This window comes from Lepus europaeus, chromosome X, assembly GCF_033115175.1.
Source record: "Lepus europaeus isolate LE1 chromosome X, mLepTim1.pri, whole genome shotgun sequence".
Lineage (NCBI taxonomy): Eukaryota > Metazoa > Chordata > Mammalia > Lagomorpha > Leporidae > Lepus > Lepus europaeus.
In genome coordinates this window covers 31,619,792-31,638,542 of record NC_084850.1, presented here as the reverse complement: position 1 = coordinate 31,638,542, position 18,751 = coordinate 31,619,792, and the positions used below count along the sequence as shown (strand labels likewise).

The following is an 18,751-nucleotide window of genomic DNA, read 5'->3' as shown; positions in this document are numbered from 1 at the left end:
CTCACTCACTTGTAATATTATCATTGTATTCTCATTTGTCTTTATGACTTCAATCTTACAGTCCCCATCATCCTGCCTGTCAAATTTTAATACTTCTATTAAGGTGATTATTCTAAATACAAATCTTAGCAAATAATTCTCTTGTCATAATGAAAAATGATAATAAACCCACATTTGTTCTTGTAATAAATTTCAAGATCCTTAATTATGGCTGAAAATGTCTTTCATGTAGGGCTGGCATTGTGGTACAGTGGGTAAAGCCATTGCTTGCAATGCTGGCATCCCATATGGGTGTCAGTTAATGTCCCAGCTGCTCCACTTCTGTTCCAGCTCCTTGCTAATAACCTGGGAAAAGCAGTAGAGGATAATCCAAGTGCTTGGGCCCCTGATTCACCCATAGGAGACCTGGAAGAAGCTCCTGGCTCCTGGCTTTGGTCTGGCCCAGCCCTGGCCATTGTGGCCATATGGGGAGTGAAGCAGCAGATGGAAGACCTCTCTCTCTCTCTCTCTCTCTCTCTCTCTCTCTCTCTCTCAATACTACCTTTCAAATAAATAAATCTTTAAAAAAATGTCTTTCATGATTGGCTCCTGCCATTTTCTTGTCTCTTCAATAAACAATTGAAACAAAACATGTTTCCTCAGTTATTCCAATATACTTGCAATTACCAAACTGTATTATGCTTTTAACTTCTCTATGAAGGGACTATCATTGATTCTCAAACAGGTATGTCCCCACTCTGTAAGATACCATGATCTAGTGTTGATTGTGAAGAATCAGACATTCTGTTGGTGATACCGGCCCTTCCCATTCTAGCTGTTGTATATGGAAATTCAGTCAGATATTTGAAGTTTAAATGGGTTAACCTGCCATCTGTTTAAAAGCCATTGTTCTAATTTAGTTTATTCTTATTCACTTCAGAGTAAGTATAGCTTAATGACTTATGCAATGTGGGTCTAAATATATTCACACATCTATACATGCATTATAAATATATATAAATTTGAGTGGGGAAATTAAATATATATATATTTGGGGAAAACTATTAAACATGAGCAAAATTTCTTCCTTATGCATTAGAATTCAAATTATTATTTTGAAGTCATTGATTTCTTGAGTGTTTTTTCTGAATTTATAAGATTGATTCTTGATGGTCTAAAATTTTTTAAGCATGCAACCTACCAAAATTACTCAACTGCTATTCAGTACCCTATTATTAAGACTTCCAGTATATCTTTATCTGTTTCACAAAGTCTCATTTTAATGTACCTGTATAAGTTAAGAAAGTACTATATGAAGGGTAGGCATTTGGTCAACCTGTTAGGATTCCAGTTAGAACGAATGTATCCCATGTTGGATTGCCTGTGTTTGATTCCCAGCCCTGACTCCAGACTCCAGCTTCATTTCAAAGCAAACCCCTGGAGTGATGGCTCAAGTAGTTGGAGTCCTGTCACCTATGCGGGCTACTTGGCTTGAATTCCCAACTCCTGGCTTTGGCTTGGCTCAGATTTATCCGTTTCGGGCATTTGGAGCATGACCCAGTAGATGCTAGTTCATGTCTGTCTGTCTGTCTGTTTCTCTCTCGATATATATATATATATATATACACACATATATGTATATATATACACACATATACATATATAAATTCAAAATTTAAAGCAAGAAAACGTTCTATGAGAAATAGTAGAGTGACTAGTAGAACTGCCTTTAAGACAGTTCTCAAATTTCAGATGGTCTCAAATAACCTCTTGATCTAAGATAAGTGTTTAGTACCTACTATTCACTTGTCCAAGATATTTTCTCTCTCTTTGTCTTAAATACAGAACATGGTGGAGTTTCAAGGGGAAAAAAAGTACAATATTTGTCTTTCATCAAAATGCTTTCATTCTGAGCAACAGGAGCGAACTATAGTTCTGAAAACTAGTTATATGTCACATGAGTTCATCCTGTCATTTTAATATGTTTAATTTGGATGGGATTTATTTTTTTATTTATGAGAGGTAAAAGTACCACATAACATGGTGAGGATAAAACTTATGGAACCTATTACATGAAAAGGTGATACAGAATGAATATATAAATCTTTTAAAAAGAAGGATTTTGATAAATGCTCAGGTGGCAGATTTATAAATATAATAAAGTTATACCACTATTTTCCACACCTTGCTTAAGATTGTTCAAAAGTTGGTAGATTCATGGATAGCAGGCAAAGTCAAGGCTAACACAGAAACTGCCATTACTACCATTATTAAGTCTACAAGAATAAACTAGCAATGATTAGTATTAAGCATGGCACCAAAATGATTGATAGTTGTCTACAGGACAATGTAAAATGCTTTTTAGCATTTTATGCTGAGTCATTTCTTGAATGTTAGAGCTAAAATGCATTTTAATGAAAATGTGTTTCAACCTAGATGTTGCATTCAGATAAAAATACAAAACCATTTGAAGGGTCAAGATACTACAAAAGAGGGAAATTAATAAAATAAAGGCAAAGTGACAGGTATTTTATACCAGGCAGAATGAAACAAACTCATTATAGGATCCTTGTGAGACAGATATTCAAGCTCTGAAACACTGTTTTAGATGACTTTGAAAAGAAGGGAAACAAAAGTAGTTCATGTTAGGATAAATTATATGCTCATTATGCTTACCTCAGCTCAAATTAATAAGCTTCATAACAATTCTGTTCCACTAATAATAATCATTAATCTTTATTTAGATCTGCTAAGTAATGTCCTAGGTGTTTTACATGCTTTAACTCATTTAATTATAAATAAAACCTTTGAGGAAAATATTATTAACATTTCCATTTTATAGATATGGAAACCTAGGTACAGAGGTATAGTGAAGTTGATAGTAAGTGAAAGAGATAGTTTTTGGTAAGCATATTTACCTACATTTAGCATTTTGTGTGAGGGCATTGTATATTTAAAGTTAATGAAAAAACTCCATTTCTATTCTCTCCATTAAAAAATCAAAGTTCCTGAATTTTCCAAAGTCATAACATGCCACACTGCATTTTATTTTTTCCCTTGTATATAAAGTATTTGCCCTTTCTTTATCAAAAGACAAAAATGAACACATTCCACTGCTCTGGTTCTATCATTTTCAGCACTTTCTTATTCCACCATAATAACAGCTCCAGAAAGCAGGGCAATTTGGGCTGGCACAAAGGAGGCAGAAGAAAGCACTAAAATCAATGTTATTCAATTTTAGTTCAGACAGCAACATGAAGTAGGTCCTTTGAGCTCTTGAATAGTTACATCCCTAAACTTTGGATTAAAGAACTGGGCTCAATAGTCTTTCTTTCTCAATTCTGTATTGTTAATACCAAGTCTGGTCAACTTTCTATATGAGGGCCACAGAGTATGTCATGGAAAAGATTTATGGGCTTACAGTCTTTCACCTACAGGATTTGAACATACCTGAATTGCTACAAATTTCATGGCCGAGGAGAAGGAGCATCCATATCATTAGCTTATATTGTGTCTGAGAGCCAGAATCCCGTAGTCCCCAGCTAATTTAAATCACAGCCCATTTGACCCCAGCCATAATGTATATCTCTGAGTTTTTATTGCCTGTGGGTTTCTCTTCCCTCTTAAACAAATTGCTGACTGTGGAAAAACTTGTTTAAAACATCAAATATTGCCACAGAAGTTGTGTTTGTGCCCTTCACAACCATTGATGAAGTATCTTAACCTCACCTCTCTTATGCCTCAGATATGGTCATCTGTCTTCTTGACTACTACTTCATATAGCTTATTTATAAATTCAAGCAAATGTGATTCTGACTGGCACTGATACATCACTGATGCCAAAACATCAGAGAGGATGATGCCTAAGGACATATTTTTTGGCTCAGATGGAAAATATTACAGATTTATGAGGAAGTGATGACAATAGCCATTCCGTGATATCTTCATATAATCAGTATCTTTCCATGCCTCTCTTTACCAAATTTTATGATATTAAAACTTACTCAAAGGAATTATTTTCTTGTTGACACAAAAGGCATAGTGGGTAGGTGTGAGGATGGGGTCAGTTAACTGAACTCAGCTCTGGCTTTTCATGTGTTGGATTTCTCCTGCTTTCCAATGACCACTTATAGAACTATAATGCACAGAATGTCTATTGATGTCCCGTTGATATCGATGTGATTTCCCCTAGTGGATTGAGGGCAGCACAGCAAACAGCCATTAGTATCAAAAGGTTATGTATAATGGATAATAGAGGAAAATGAAATAGCTGAAAGGAATTTGCACAGGAAACAGAAACAGTAAATAGTTTCAGTGAAAGATTTTACTTGTTTATACAGCAATTGCAAAGGGGGAATTGAAAAAAAATGGTGCATCTTACCAACTCAGTAAAAGTAGAGAGTGAAATGGTTTTATATTTTGAATATAATATTTATACATTTCAGTGACAGAAAGCCATTTAAAATCACTTTGTATATTATAGTTCTTATGTGGCATCTGTCATTTGAATGCCCATTTATGAATTCTTACTCTATCCTCTTGAGACCCTCAGAAGTATGGCACTGATGAAGTAAAATGAGGAAGAGATGTTTGCTGGTTTGTCCAAAGTTAAATAATTGTTCAGTTCACCACAAAACCACAGCAAAGTTGCAGTATTTGTAATAAACATCTCATTTTGAACCCATTCAAATCGACTATGTCAGCATTTAGCCAGCTGATTCTGTATTCCAAAAGCAGATCTCACAGTAAATGATGTCAAGAGCTATCTCTCACCAGTCAAGCCATCTTAGCTGTCCTCACCATTACAGTGGGTGACCTGGTATATCTAAATTGAATGTGGAAGTTAATAAGAAAAAATTGCCTGGTAGATTTATTTAGTAGATGAAGAAGTAAATGAGCTATAAAGTTTACTTCAATGCTAGAAGAGCAGCAAGGACAAGCACTCAAGCTCAAGATCTTCACTTTTTAGTGATGTGACATCTTAATCTTAATGTGATCCCAGTGTGACTTCATGACTTTGGCTGCCTCAGTTTCTTCATTTATAAAATAAATATATAATAAATAAAATATACAATACTGTTACCTACCCTTCAGTATGGTGAGATTTAAATGAGCTAGTACAAGTAAAGTGGTTAACATAATCCATATTTTAGACAAACTTTTACTGACATGACTGATATGTGCCACTGTTCTTGAGGCAGTGATTCAGCCATCAACAAAATAGATAGTTCCAACAACTTAGGAATTTTAATAATGAATAATATTGTTAAAACTCAACATTTGTAGGTTACTTACCATATTTTAGACATGAATCCTAGTGCTTTAGTTTTAGTAACTCTTTTAATTCTCACAACACTATTTATAAACACTACATTACATTTTACATTACTTTGGAAACCCATTTTACATATGAGAAAATGGGGACCTGAAAAGATTAAATAATTTGCCCAAGGTAATATACCTAAAACATGTTAGAGATATGAAAAACCTTGCTTACAACTATTGCAGTATATTGCCTACTGGCATGCCAAATTGATATGTCATTGTTTACCCTATAAAGGAGACAGTCCTTGTGTGTTTCTATGTGGGTGCAAACTGTTGAAATCTTTACTTACTTAATATATACTAAACTGATCTTCTGTATATAAAGAGAATTGAAAATGAATCTTGATGTGAATGGAAGGGGAGAGGGAGTGGGAAAGGGGAGGGTTGCAGGTGGGAGGGAAGTTATGGGGGGGAAAGCCATTGTAATCCATAAGCTGTACTTTGGAAATTTATATTCATTAAATAAAAGTTAAAAAAAGGAAATTACTGAAATGTTGTACTTTCATTTATGAAATGAATAAATAATCTGATTAAACAAATCACAGAATATATAATAAAACTTTTTGATACCAAATTTTCCATCAAAATGAGTCTAAAAAAATAAATAGAATCTTAGTTTTCAACACAATATAAATCTAGTAATAAAGACTTTGCCATGATTTTAGATTTGTTTATACCAGGGTTAAGTTCTTTTATCTAAAACATTATTGTTCTATAGAGTGAAAGTTAATAGAAAATTGCCCTAAGACAAGAATACATCTCCTAGTTGAACAAGAACATTTCATAGGGCCTCTAGTATATTTAAACATCTTAAATTACTCCTTTTTTTGAATGCTTTCATATAAAAATCATCTTCAAGTTGTAGTGCTTTCTCATATCCACCTCCATTTCTTTAGGAGTATTTCTCATTACAAGTTAGTACAAGGAAAACAAGTAAATACACATGTTGGTTTATCCTGAAATGCTTGAGATAAATGACATTTTTTGATGCAGTATGGTATTAATATCCATGTGTGACAGAAGCATCATTCAAAAATTATTCTCATGTTGTGATGGAAATATAAAAACAAAGTTGTGAACATCAGCACAGGCTATGCGCCTATATTGTTGACATCATCAGTGATTTCCATACAGAATAACTCTGTGGATGTACTGATCACCCTCTGTTCTGTGATTCCTACATGAACTAGTTATGTGAATTTTCTTATTGTTAACATTTTGGATAAATAAGAATCAGTGAAACATACTTCATTTACAATTATAAAAATATCTAAATCCATTTTTATCTACCTTCCAGAATCATTCACTGCATCTTGGTAGGTAAATTCCCCATCAATTATGAAACTAGATTAAACCTGAAAAGAAATTTCTAGTGACATAACTGGATAGATTTATTTTTCCTACCTTGATATTCTATTCATTCTAGGAATAGTGCTGCCACAAAATACATGTTCCTTGAGTTAATTTACATTTTAGACTGCGGAACCACTCAAGCAAGGAAATTAATATTCAGTCAAAAGAAAATGCCATCCAGAAAAATCAATACAATTTGCTATCAAGTGAGGGCGACTTTAATCAGGGTGATTGAAGAACAACAACATTTGTCTTAAAAGTGGAAGGAGTGCCTTATGACTGTTTTCTGCTTTACCTTCCAAACATGGTAATCACACAATTTTGAGTCAATTCACCTAGTGAAAATAAGAAGGTATTTTTTTTGGTGCTAGTGTAAAAAAGTCTAAATTCTGAGGAAGAAATTATGCACCAGATTTTCTGATAGCTTCCAAGTAACTATTGTTTTAATGAAGTTTCTACCTGAAAACTCAATAGCAGCATTATTGTTTAAATATAATTTAAGAAGCTATTGTAGATCGGTACTTACGACTTCTAATGAGAAAACCATAACCACCTTTTAATTGAAGGGAAAATGGTTAACTACAGTAATTGCAATCAATACAACTATGTTAGTAGTATAAATATTTCTTCTCAAAGAGCATTCTATAGTCTTCTCAGCAGTATTTAAGGTTAGGAAGTGAAAAAAAAAACACTAATTAGAAATCCGATTGTTATTTATAATACTAAGCCTTGGTCCAAAGAGAGAAATTTCTAACCCCATCACCAGTAAAACAAGACTTTGATTAAGAAGAAAACTGAGGCATGGAAAAAAGGGCTTACCAATCACATAGGCTAGTAACAAGGCCAAAGTCACTGTGATTGCAGTGGCGCTCAAGGCTGTGCACTTCCAATTGCAGCACCTATAAGGTTTGTTAAAGGTAAAGGCAGGCCGGGAAAAGGTGCTTCGAGGAAGTGGCCTGGGAGGGGGTGAGTACACGGTATTGGATGTCAGAGGGTAGTTCTGACTGGCTGCACTGAAGATGGCAGAGGAACCAGATCCATGTTTGAACAGGAAATGCCTGCAAAAAGGAAACAGAAGTTTGGGCTATAAAAACCAAAGCTATTTAGTATAAAACCATAAAGTCCACTAATTTCAAACAATTGCGGTGTAGGACATTGCTATTATCCAGGAAGTCCCCTTCTGTCTTTGCTAAGTAGATCCCTGTTTTCATCACCATAGACAACAACCACTATTCTTCATTTTGTCTCATCATGCGTTCATTTTGCCATTTGTAGAACTGCGTCTGAATAGTCATGCTGCTGTCATGTTTACATTAGTACAGGATGATTATTGACTGATCGTGACTGTTATAATATAGGCCTTTCATAAACAGCAGTGACGTATTCACATGGATGCTGTTGCAAACATAAATAAATGAAAGTATAATTTTTGTGCACAGACTACACTTATTGAGTGCTGAATACTATGTGTTGTGCTAAACACTGATTATTTCACTTAGTCTTCACTTACATGAAATAGGCTATATTATTATTATCATTGTTTACTTAAGGAAATGGAGACTTAAAGAGGTTAAGCAGCTTACCCAAATTCACCTAGCAAGTGAATGAGAGTCAAAATTAGAACTCAGTTAATCCGAGCTCCAAAGTCCTTGATATTAACTTCTCTGGTGTGCTATATAGCAGCAAAATGCACTGTTCAACAAAGCACATTCTAGTACTGTTTTTAATGCATAACACAATATCACTCCACTGGGCAAAAAGGTCAACATCACCTTGTACATGTAACACACAGTTAAATATATAAACCATTAACATCCCTTTTAAAAGTTGTATTTATTTTATTTATTTGAAAGGCAAAGGGAGAAGGGGAGACACATAGAGATATTCCATCTGTTGGTTCACTTCCCCAAATGGCTGTGACAGCCAGAGCTGAAGAGAGGATCCTGGAACTCCATTCAGGTCTCCCACATGGGTAGCATGGGCCCAAGCACTTGAACAATCTTCTGCTACTTTTCCCAGGTGCATTAGCAGGAAGTTAGATTTGGTAGCAGAGTAGCCAGGTCTTGAACTGGTGCTCTAACATGGCATGCAAGAGTCCCATGGAATCCCTACATCACAAGGCCCAACCTCATTAAGACTGACTTTTAGATTCATACTTAAATGACAAAAATATATGTATTTAAGGAAAACAACAAACTCCACATTCCACTTAATGAAAAATATCCATCATCTTTTTTAAAGTGCTGGGTTGCTGAGGAGAGTGCAGATTCACAAGGCTTTCTTTGACACAATAATTATACTTATAGAAATTTGTTCTCAGGAAATGATGTATTTGACAGTATACAAAAGAAGTCATTTATAACAGTGTCATTTTAATTAATAGCAAAAACAAAACACTCAAATGCTCAACAATTGGTATTTTACTAGGTAAATTATCTTACAAACACATAACACCATACAATCATTATACATTGTGTTGCAAATGAATATCTATTCACTAGAAAAAATGTTTACAGATGTTGCTAAGTTTAAAAAGGCAGGCTTCCAAAGAGTATGAGCAATAGAATATAATTTTCTAAAGAAAAAATATTTACCTTCACTGAAAAAATCAGAACTTATACTATCTTTGGATGGTAGAAGTACTTTCTGAACTTTTCTGCTTTGAATCTATATAAATTTCATAACTAAAATTAAAAAGACTGGTGAGTCATAGGACTGGAAAAAGTTTACTGAACAACACTAACCACAGGAATAGTTGGTTCTACTTAGACAGACATGATTTATTGATCACCTATAAGGGTCACACACCAAATAAATAAGTTTATATGCATTATTTTGATATTCATATGTCTGTGACATTGATACTATTATTCTAATCTCAAAGATGACTGAACTGAGACCTAAAGAGACTTAAAAGGAGAAACTGACAATAATAGTAATTACCATAATATTGATAAGAAGTAACATTTTGGTGCTTCCTTCTACTAGACATTCTTCTAAATACTTCACAAAATATTATATAATTTAGTCTTCACGATGACCTGTCTACAATCAGTATCTTCATTTCAGGGATGAGGAACACAAAGCACAGAAAGTCTAAGTAACCTGTCCAGGGTTCCACAGCTGGTAATCAATGAAACTGAATTTCAAACTCTCTTAACCAATACACTGTAGTACACTATACTAGGGTTATGCAGTTAGTAGACACATTCATTAAGATTTTGAATCCATGTCTGCTAAGGCATAGAAGAAGCATATTTTGTGCTTCTTCTTTGAGTTTTCTAGTGGATGTTGTTGAATTGAGCTGCACTAGTACCCTGTTCACTCTGGGACTGATGACAATGTTAAAATGAATGCCATAGAATCAGTTAGAAGGGACCTTCAGAAACCATCTACTATATAAATTCCCTCATTTTGCAATTAGCATGACTGAAGTCCAGGGAATGAAAGTGACTTAGAACATAGCAAGTTAATGGTATGGATAAAATTGGTATATAGGACTTCCAAAACAGTGTATTTCCCCTGTCTCATGATACTTGCCACACACACTCTTCACTGGATTAGCACTGGGCTCTAATAACCTGGGTTAACAGACCCAGGTTCAACAAATACTGTCTGTTCAAACAGTACCACACAATACTGTATTCTTCTGGGTGTAATCTGTTCTTACCGTAAGCCTTAAAAAGTGTCTAAACTATTTAGGATAAATGGGTGAGCATTATAAAGAAGCTACCCTTTAGTTGATGAGAACCTAAAAGAGTTATTGTTGCCTCTAAAGGCACCTAATTTATCACCTGAATGAAAGGACAGTATATAACTAGTAGTAAGAATAAATGCATTTTATTGAATGAGTGACTCGTACCATTGTGCTCTTACCTTTTGATTATGCTTTCTCTTTAAGGCTTTGAAATAATCTCTTTTGTGTCATAAAGAGGTGGATTTCTTCTTTAATGTTTACTTAGTTCTCCCAGCCTGTGTTTTCCCCTTTGGCCATCTAATTTACTAGTGAGCAAGAAGGATAGTGCTTTACAGGCTGCATAGTGGGGTAGCCTCCGAATTGCCTCACCCCTGCCCTGTGGTTATTTTGGAAGTAACAAAATGCCACTTCTGTAAAACTGATCCTATATAGCAACACCCTGACGTATTCCTATGGGATAAAGGAGAAACTCAGCAGTATGGGGCTTTTATTCAAAGTGTGGAGATGAAATCTTCAATCCTTCACATAATTATGAAGGAGAACAATTGGATTTCTGAGACAATGTAAGTGGTCCAATATGTTGAATATTGATTCGGTTTGGTATATCATTAAGAGGTAAAAGAAAGACAAGGAAAGATAGTAAATTGTTGGCTATTATGATGGCAATTACAAGCAATAATCAATATCCCTGAGCACTGTAATTTCATTCTGATGTACACCAAAGGGTTTCCAAATGCAGTTTCATAAGTGAAATATTACAGCATAATGAATAAATTCAACAGTCACAGCAGAGAAACATTTAAGCTAATTCATATTTGAGTGGAATCAAAATCACAGTCCTCAGTGCGGGTAGATAATAAAATGGATTCCTATACTAAGGTTCTTATTCTCTTATTAGCAAGCTCAGATTAAGATTCTGTGATGAAAGTGATCTATATTTTGATGTGCATCATGAAAAACAGCAATGCAAATGCTGTGTATTTTCATGGGCTTTGCAGTCCAATGTTGAAAGTGAAACTAGTGGCTCAATGTGTTTTCATAGTCCCTGAAAAAAAGTAGAAGCATAAAGACAAATGCACTGTGCTAGTCTCCAGCTATGTGCTCATAAAATCAGATCATCTGGCTAAGCACATTGCTTTTCCCTGGGGACGTGAGGATGTACTAAAATGTTGCTATCAATTTTGTACAATTGGGTTTTTTCCACATAGAAAATGATAAAAATGCAGTTCAAGAGTTTATGTGTAAGTAGTACTCTTCTTTGCATCTGTTTTAATATTCAAGCTCAAATTTAAAAAGGAAAAGCAAGATATTGCAAAGGAAATGGGGATATAAGGAAATTGAAAAAAAAAATGTTCAAGACTGATGAGACCCAGAGGTGGTAAATGGGAATATAATAAATATTCCTGTAAGGACTTTAAAATCAGCTATAAAAGGTGGGGAAAGGTATTCTATCTTTTAAAATCCTTCATACAACAAAATTCTGGGCATTTCTGTTAGAATTAAATAATGTGATTTAATATGGCACTTAAAATGCTATAGGAAATTGACAGATCTACATCTTTCTAATAAAAGATACATAAATAACCAATGATTTTTCCTTTATATATTATAAACATTCTATATGAGACACATACCTAAATCTGTATTCTTTCAGTTATAAGAATCTGCTCATTTTTACACCCAAAGGGAAGAATTCAACTTGCTTCCAGTAGAAGCTGTGGTTGACTAAAACAAAAAGAAGACACCTATAAGCTCATAATGCCAATTTACATGGCAAGAATACCTCCTTTTTCTCTTCACCAGCAACTTCCATTCTACTCTTTGGTTCTATGATTTTTCCTATTTCACATACTTCATATACAGTAGAATCATATGTTGTAGCATGTAACAATATTTCTTTACTTTTTAAGGCTGAATAATATTCCAGTGTGTGTGTATGTGTGTGTATCACATCTATTTATCCACTGATGGATACCTGGATTGCTTCCCCCTCTTGGTATTGTGAATAGTGTTGCTATAAACATGGCTTTGCAAACATATCTTTCAGATCTGCTTTCAATCATTTTGAAGAAATATCCAGAAGTAGGATTACTGAGTTACATAGTAGTTCTATTTTTACTTTTTCGAAAGACTTTCATAATTGTTTTCGGTAATGGTTGTACTAATTTACATTCACATCAACAATGAATAAGAGTTCTAATATTTCTGCATCCTTGCCAACACATGTTATTTTCCAGTTTTTTGACAGTAGTCATACAAAGTGGTGTGACGTGTTATTGAGGCTTTGATTTGCATTTTTATGCTATGTGATGCTGAACATCTTTTCTTGTGCTCATTGAATATTTGTACATCACCTCTGGAACAATGTCTATTCATAGATATTTATTCTTGTGCCTCCAAAACTTACAAGATAATGAAAGAAACATCTTGCTGAGTCAGCCCCATTTCTTCTCTGACATGAATACTTAATGTTGTTTTGTGGAAAAAATGTGGTTACTGTCCAAAAATATCAACCTCTACATCTCTAGTTTTCCTTTAAAAACCTTTTCCCGGTATGCATTTAGGATAAATGTTCCTAGAAAGAGTATTTAAACTCTTCTTGAGTCTAATGGCATTATCATCTTGGACAACATCCTGGGGGTAACAAACTATTGTTCTACTAAGCTACACATAAAGGAAGATTTGATTGTATTTGTTCTAGGATTCTTTCCTACACTTCTGTTTGAATGTCCTCTCTAAACTTTGTATACCAACTGTTTGTAAGACATGCATGCTCTATCCATTTTGTTCATAATTTTTAAGATTTTTTTAGTTCCAGTATACCTATCTAAGCCTTAATTTCCTAGGCTTAAATCCCAGTTCAATAATCTATTCTCAATGGAAATCTTTGGACCATATTGGTATACCTATAATTTTACAAATGAAGTAGTTAAGAGCTAGTGGGGGATCTACATTAAAAAATCTTTTTGTGACTATCATCCCCTCTTCTCTTTCATTCAGAAGGAATATCTGACCTACTTTGTCAATGGCATTACATATTCCTGAGGCAAAGAAACAAGTCTTAATTTCTAGATATTTGTCACTTCATACATACTCAAATGAACTTATATTGATTCAGATGATGTCCTTGTTTCTTTCAATAGGCTCTTGATTTGCTATGCAGAATGAATGAAATTTGGGCACTCTAAAATGTTTAACAAGTGAGTAAATATCTTTTAGCTTATTGAATGTAAAACAACAACTATAAGCTTTCATCTTATTTTCACATGATTAAAAATAAGAAAATAGTTGATCTACTTTTCAAATATTTTCATTAGAAATTTTGGCAATAAAATAGTTACTGTTAATAAAATAATAACATCAAAATAATCCTTGTAATTAATGGTAATGGCAGTGACCATTTACTTATGAAATGTAGATATTGTCATCTGCCTTATAGGATTGCTGTGAAGACTCAGTGAAGAAAATATCAGAGAGCACATTAATAGAGTGCCTGGCATGCAATAGATGCTCTACTAAAGGGTTTTCTGATTTTTCATCACTTAATCTTCAGTTATTGTATAAGGTAGGTGATATTATCTGCATGTCATAGGTGAGGAGGTTGAGACTCAGGTACTAAGACTAAAAATATCTCCTAAAGTCACACAATTTGTAAGAGTTAGTGTTTGGAATCAACTTCAGTTTTGTTAATTACTAGAACACACAGTATATGAAAGTACGAACATCTGTCTTGTTTATTGCTGTATACACAGCATCTAAAATGGGCCTCTCAAAAATAATAAAAAATAAAATAAAATGTTTCCTAATAGTAATTAAAACAGCATGGAACTGGCATAAAAACTGGCACATCGATCAATGAAACAAAAGAGAGAGCCCAGAGATTAATCCACATATATCCAGCCAGCTGATTTTTGTCTAAAGTGCTCAGACCACACATTGGAATAAGGGTAATCTCTTCAATAAATGGTACTGTCATAACTGGATATATATAATATATATATATATACATATATATATGTAGAAGAATGAAATTAGATCCATACATCTCACCATATACAAAAACCAACTCAAGATGTATCAGAGACTTAAATTTAAGATGTGAAACTATGCTAGAAGAAAATGTAGGGGAAATACTCTAAGAAATTGCTATAGGAATCAAAATCTTAGATCACACACCAAAAGCATAGGCAACAAAAGCAAAACTAAATAAATTGGATTATACCAAATTCAGAAGCTTCTGCAAAGCATAGGATGAAGAGACATCCATCAGAATGGGAAAAATATTTGTAAGCAACCTATCTGATAAAGCATTAATATCCCAAATATATCAGCAGATTAAAAAACTCAACAGCAAAAAAAAAAAAAAAACAACAACAACAAAAAACACCAACCAATCCAGTTAAGGAATGGGTAAAGGACCTCAATAGATGGTTCTCAAAAGAAGAAATACAAATGGCTAACAAATATGTGAAAAAATGCTGTCACCAGCCATCAGGGAAATGCAAATCAAAAGGACTATGAGATATCACCTCACCCCTGTCAGAATGGCTAAAATCCAAAAGACAGAGTAATAAATGCTGGCAAAGATGTGGAGAAAGGGGAACAGTTATATGTTATTGCTGGGAAAGTAAATTAGTGCAGCCACTGTGGGAAAACAGTATGAAGATTTCTTTAAAAAAACAAGCAAAAAAAAAAAAACAAAAAACTAGAAATAGACTTGCCATATGATCCAGCAATCCCACTACTGGGTATAGACCCAAAAGCCTTGAACACATATCAGAAAGATATCTGTATCACCATGTTTATAGCAGCACTGTTCACAACAGCCAAAATATGGAATCAATCAAAGTGTCCATCATCAGATGAATGCATAAAGAAAATGTGGTATAAATACATAATGTAATATTAGTTACCCTTAAAAAAAGAATGAATTTCTATCATTTGTATAAAAATAGATGCAACCAGAGATCAGGTTAAGTGAAACAAGCCAGAAACAGAAAGACAAACACCACACTTTCTCCCTTATATGTGGGAGCTAAAATATTTTTAAAAAATTAAAAACACAAAAGGAAGAAAGAAATGCCTGTGGTTATCAGTATTGCTACAAACATAGTTTCGTAAAACTTTGTTTTATACCTTTGTCAAAGCAATGGTTAACAATGTTATAGTACTGTAGTTTTAATGATCTGTGATTACTTTAAAATTACTGTATATGGTACACTAATGATTTTTCCATTAGATTATTGTTTATAGCCCTTGCATATATTTCCACTAAACTTGCTTTTTACTTGTTAAACTTCTTATCTGGTGAATCATTAAGCCTTTTAAGAGTAATATAAATTTAAAATATGTTATATCAAAAATGAAAGAAAGAGGGAGAGAGGATCATTATATTGTTAGAATTACATCTATGAACTATAGTGAATTTGTTAAAAACTAATTAAAAATTTGGAAATTCTAAAAATTTGAAAAAAATAAAATGGTGCCCAGCAAACAGGTTCTCAATAAGTATTTTTAAAACCATGCATTGGGATAGATCCAAGATGGCTAAATAGGGAAAAGATGTGCCAATTTTGATCAGGGGCAGAGAACAGAAGAAAAATAGAGGAAGTGCATTCCCAGGGGAGAGTTGGAGCGAAGTTTGCAGTGGAAATTCTACAGAAAGAAGACAGATGCTGTGGAGCAGTATGAACAGTACAAACATGCACCAATAAACAGGGACACCACCCATGACTCCTGCAGCTGGGGGCTGGATGAGACATCAACTTCTTTGAGCGAGTTGAAAGCAGACTATGGCAGTATAGGTCACAGCTGATATTGCCTGAAGGAGAACCTTGCAGATCACACTGACATGGAGTGTGCCTAGAGCACTAGTGGGAGTCAGGGTAACCATATAACCCCATAAAGGAAGAGCAAATTTCTTTCTTCCATCTCTGCTAAGGGGGCCCAGGGACCAGCAGCGAGAAAGTGCCATCTTAACGCAAGTAGATGGGGCAGCAGCTTGCATGTGCAACTAGAGGATTTTATAATTGGAATAAATCAGCATTCCCCACTGACTTTGAGGGTTGGCAAGGGGCTGGGCACTCACTTAGGACTGTGAGGTGTCCCCATCACCCCACTCTGGGAATGCCTCTGCATTCTCTGCGGATAGGGCAGGCATGTGGGGCTGAATAGATCCCCTACACCCTGGGACTATGGGAGCCTTATGCACTTAAGCTGTGGGAATTCTGTGACTGCAAGATAGGGTATGGGGTGCAGCTGGGTCTCTGTGTAATCACTGTGTCTGGCTTCAGAGGCTCAGATTTCCCTGACTGCCTGAGGTGAGTCATTGCAGATGGCTTCATGCTCACACTGAGGACTGCACAGATCTTTTGTGTGGGTTGTGCAAGTTCGTAGGCAGTGTTGTAGCCATTGTGGGCTAACCATGGGCACTTATCACCTTGGAAGAGAGGAGGTGAGGCTGTAATTACAGCAGCAGATGTGATCATACTCTCCCCACTGCAGATAACAGAGGAGATCTACCATGTCCAACTTGGGTGTCACCCTGGAATCTTGCCCCGCCCTCAAGCACTGATCAGAGCTCCCTGGCCCCACCCAGTACATGCCTCTGTATATCCACTGAAGGAGCAGATATTTGACTAAGCCACAGAGGCACAGTTCAAATATAAAAGCCTCAGGCAAGAAAATCAACAAGTGTTTCCACAGATGCTTAAAAATAAGTACAGAAATACAAGAAACATCAACAAGGAAGATAGCATGCCTCCACAAAAAGAATACAACATCACTTCAATATTATAATGTGAAGTTGAAGAGATTGATGAAATAACTGAAAATGCATTCAAAATAATGATAAGATTACTCAAAAACAATCAGAAGCAAATTTATGAGTTCAAGAAATCCATATACAACATAGATGAAAAATTTTGCTGAAAGAGAAATTGAAGGGAAATCAATCTGAAATATTAGAAACTAAGAATTCAATATGTCAAATAGAAAATACAGTGGAAAGCATTAACAACATATTTGGTGAGGCAGAAAGAAGAATATCTGAGCAAGAAGACAAATCATTGGAAATATCTAAGTCAGACCAATAAAAAGAAGAAAAAATTAGAAAAATTGAAAATGGGTCCTGGTGTTGTGGCACAGCAGATAAAGCTGCCACCTGCAAAGTCAGCATCCCATTTGGGTGCCAGTTTGAGTCTGGCTGCTCCACTTCTGAACCAGCTCCCTGCTAATGTGCCTGTGAAAGCAGTGGAAGGTAGCCCAAGTCCTTGGGCTCCTGCACCTATGTGGGAGAACTGGAAGAAGCTCCTGGCTCCTGACTTTGGACTGGCCCAGATCTGGCCTTTTTGGTCATTTGGGAAGTGAACCAGCAGATGGGAGATTAATTCTCTCTCTCTCTCTCTGTAAACACTGCCTTTCAAATACATAAAGAAAGAAAACCTGAAAATAGTGTTTGAGATTTATGGGATACTATCAAACAACCAAACATATATGTCTTAGGAATTCCTGAAGGTATGGAAAGATAGAATGGATTAAAAGGACTTTTCAGTGAAATAATGGTAAAACCTTCCCTAATTTAGAGAAAGAAAGGGACATCTAAGTACAGGAAATACACAGAACTCCTAATGGACATGATCAGAAAATACCTTCACCACAACACATTGTAGTTAAATTGTCTACAGTAAAACAAAGAAATGATTCAAAAATGTGCATGAGAGAAACTCTAGAGAAAATGGGCAGAAACACCTTCAGAGGATCTCTAATTAGACTGCCAGTTGATTTCTCATAAGAAACTGAACAGGCTAAGGGAGAATGTAGAGATATATTCCAAGTCCTTAAAGATAGAAACTGTCAACCCAAAATACCATAACCAGCAAGGCCCTCGTTTATAGATGAAAGTAAAATAAATACCTTCCATAACAAAGAGAAATTGCAAGAATTTGTCCCCACTTGTCCATCCTTACAAATGATTTTTAAGGAAGTACTACACACAGGGGCCGGTGCTGTGGCATGGTGGGTTAAAGCCCTGGCTTGATTCACTGGCATCTCACGTGGATGCTGGTTCTAGTCCCAGCTGTTTCTCTTCTGATCCAGCTCTCTGCTGTGGTCTGGGAAGACAGTGGAAGATAGTCCAGATCTTTGGGCCCCTGCACCCATGTGGGATACCCAGAGGAGGCTCCTGGCTCCCGGCTTTGGATCGGCTCAGCTCTGGCCATTGCAGCCACTTGAGTGAACCAGTGGATGGAAGACCTCTCTCTCTCTCTCTCTCTCTCTCTTGCCCCATCTCTGTAATTCTTTCAAATAAATAAAAATAAATCTTTTTAAAAAAAGATGTGCTACACACAAAAATATAGCATGACAGTCATCATTATAGAAGAATGTGAATGCAGAAAT

General features: G+C 35.2%; 1 protein-coding gene across 1 annotated transcript in view; it reads right to left on the bottom strand.

Moving 5' to 3' along the window:
* TENM1 (teneurin transmembrane protein 1) overlaps nt 1-18,751 on the bottom strand; it is an 893,298-nt gene that overhangs the window by 340,712 nt on the left and 533,835 nt on the right. Inside the window, exon 7 of the mRNA XM_062183627.1 lies at nt 7,477-7,715. Within this exon, the coding sequence (XP_062039611.1) occupies nt 7,477-7,715 (239 nt within the window). The remainder of the gene's footprint in view (nt 1-7,476; nt 7,716-18,751) is intronic.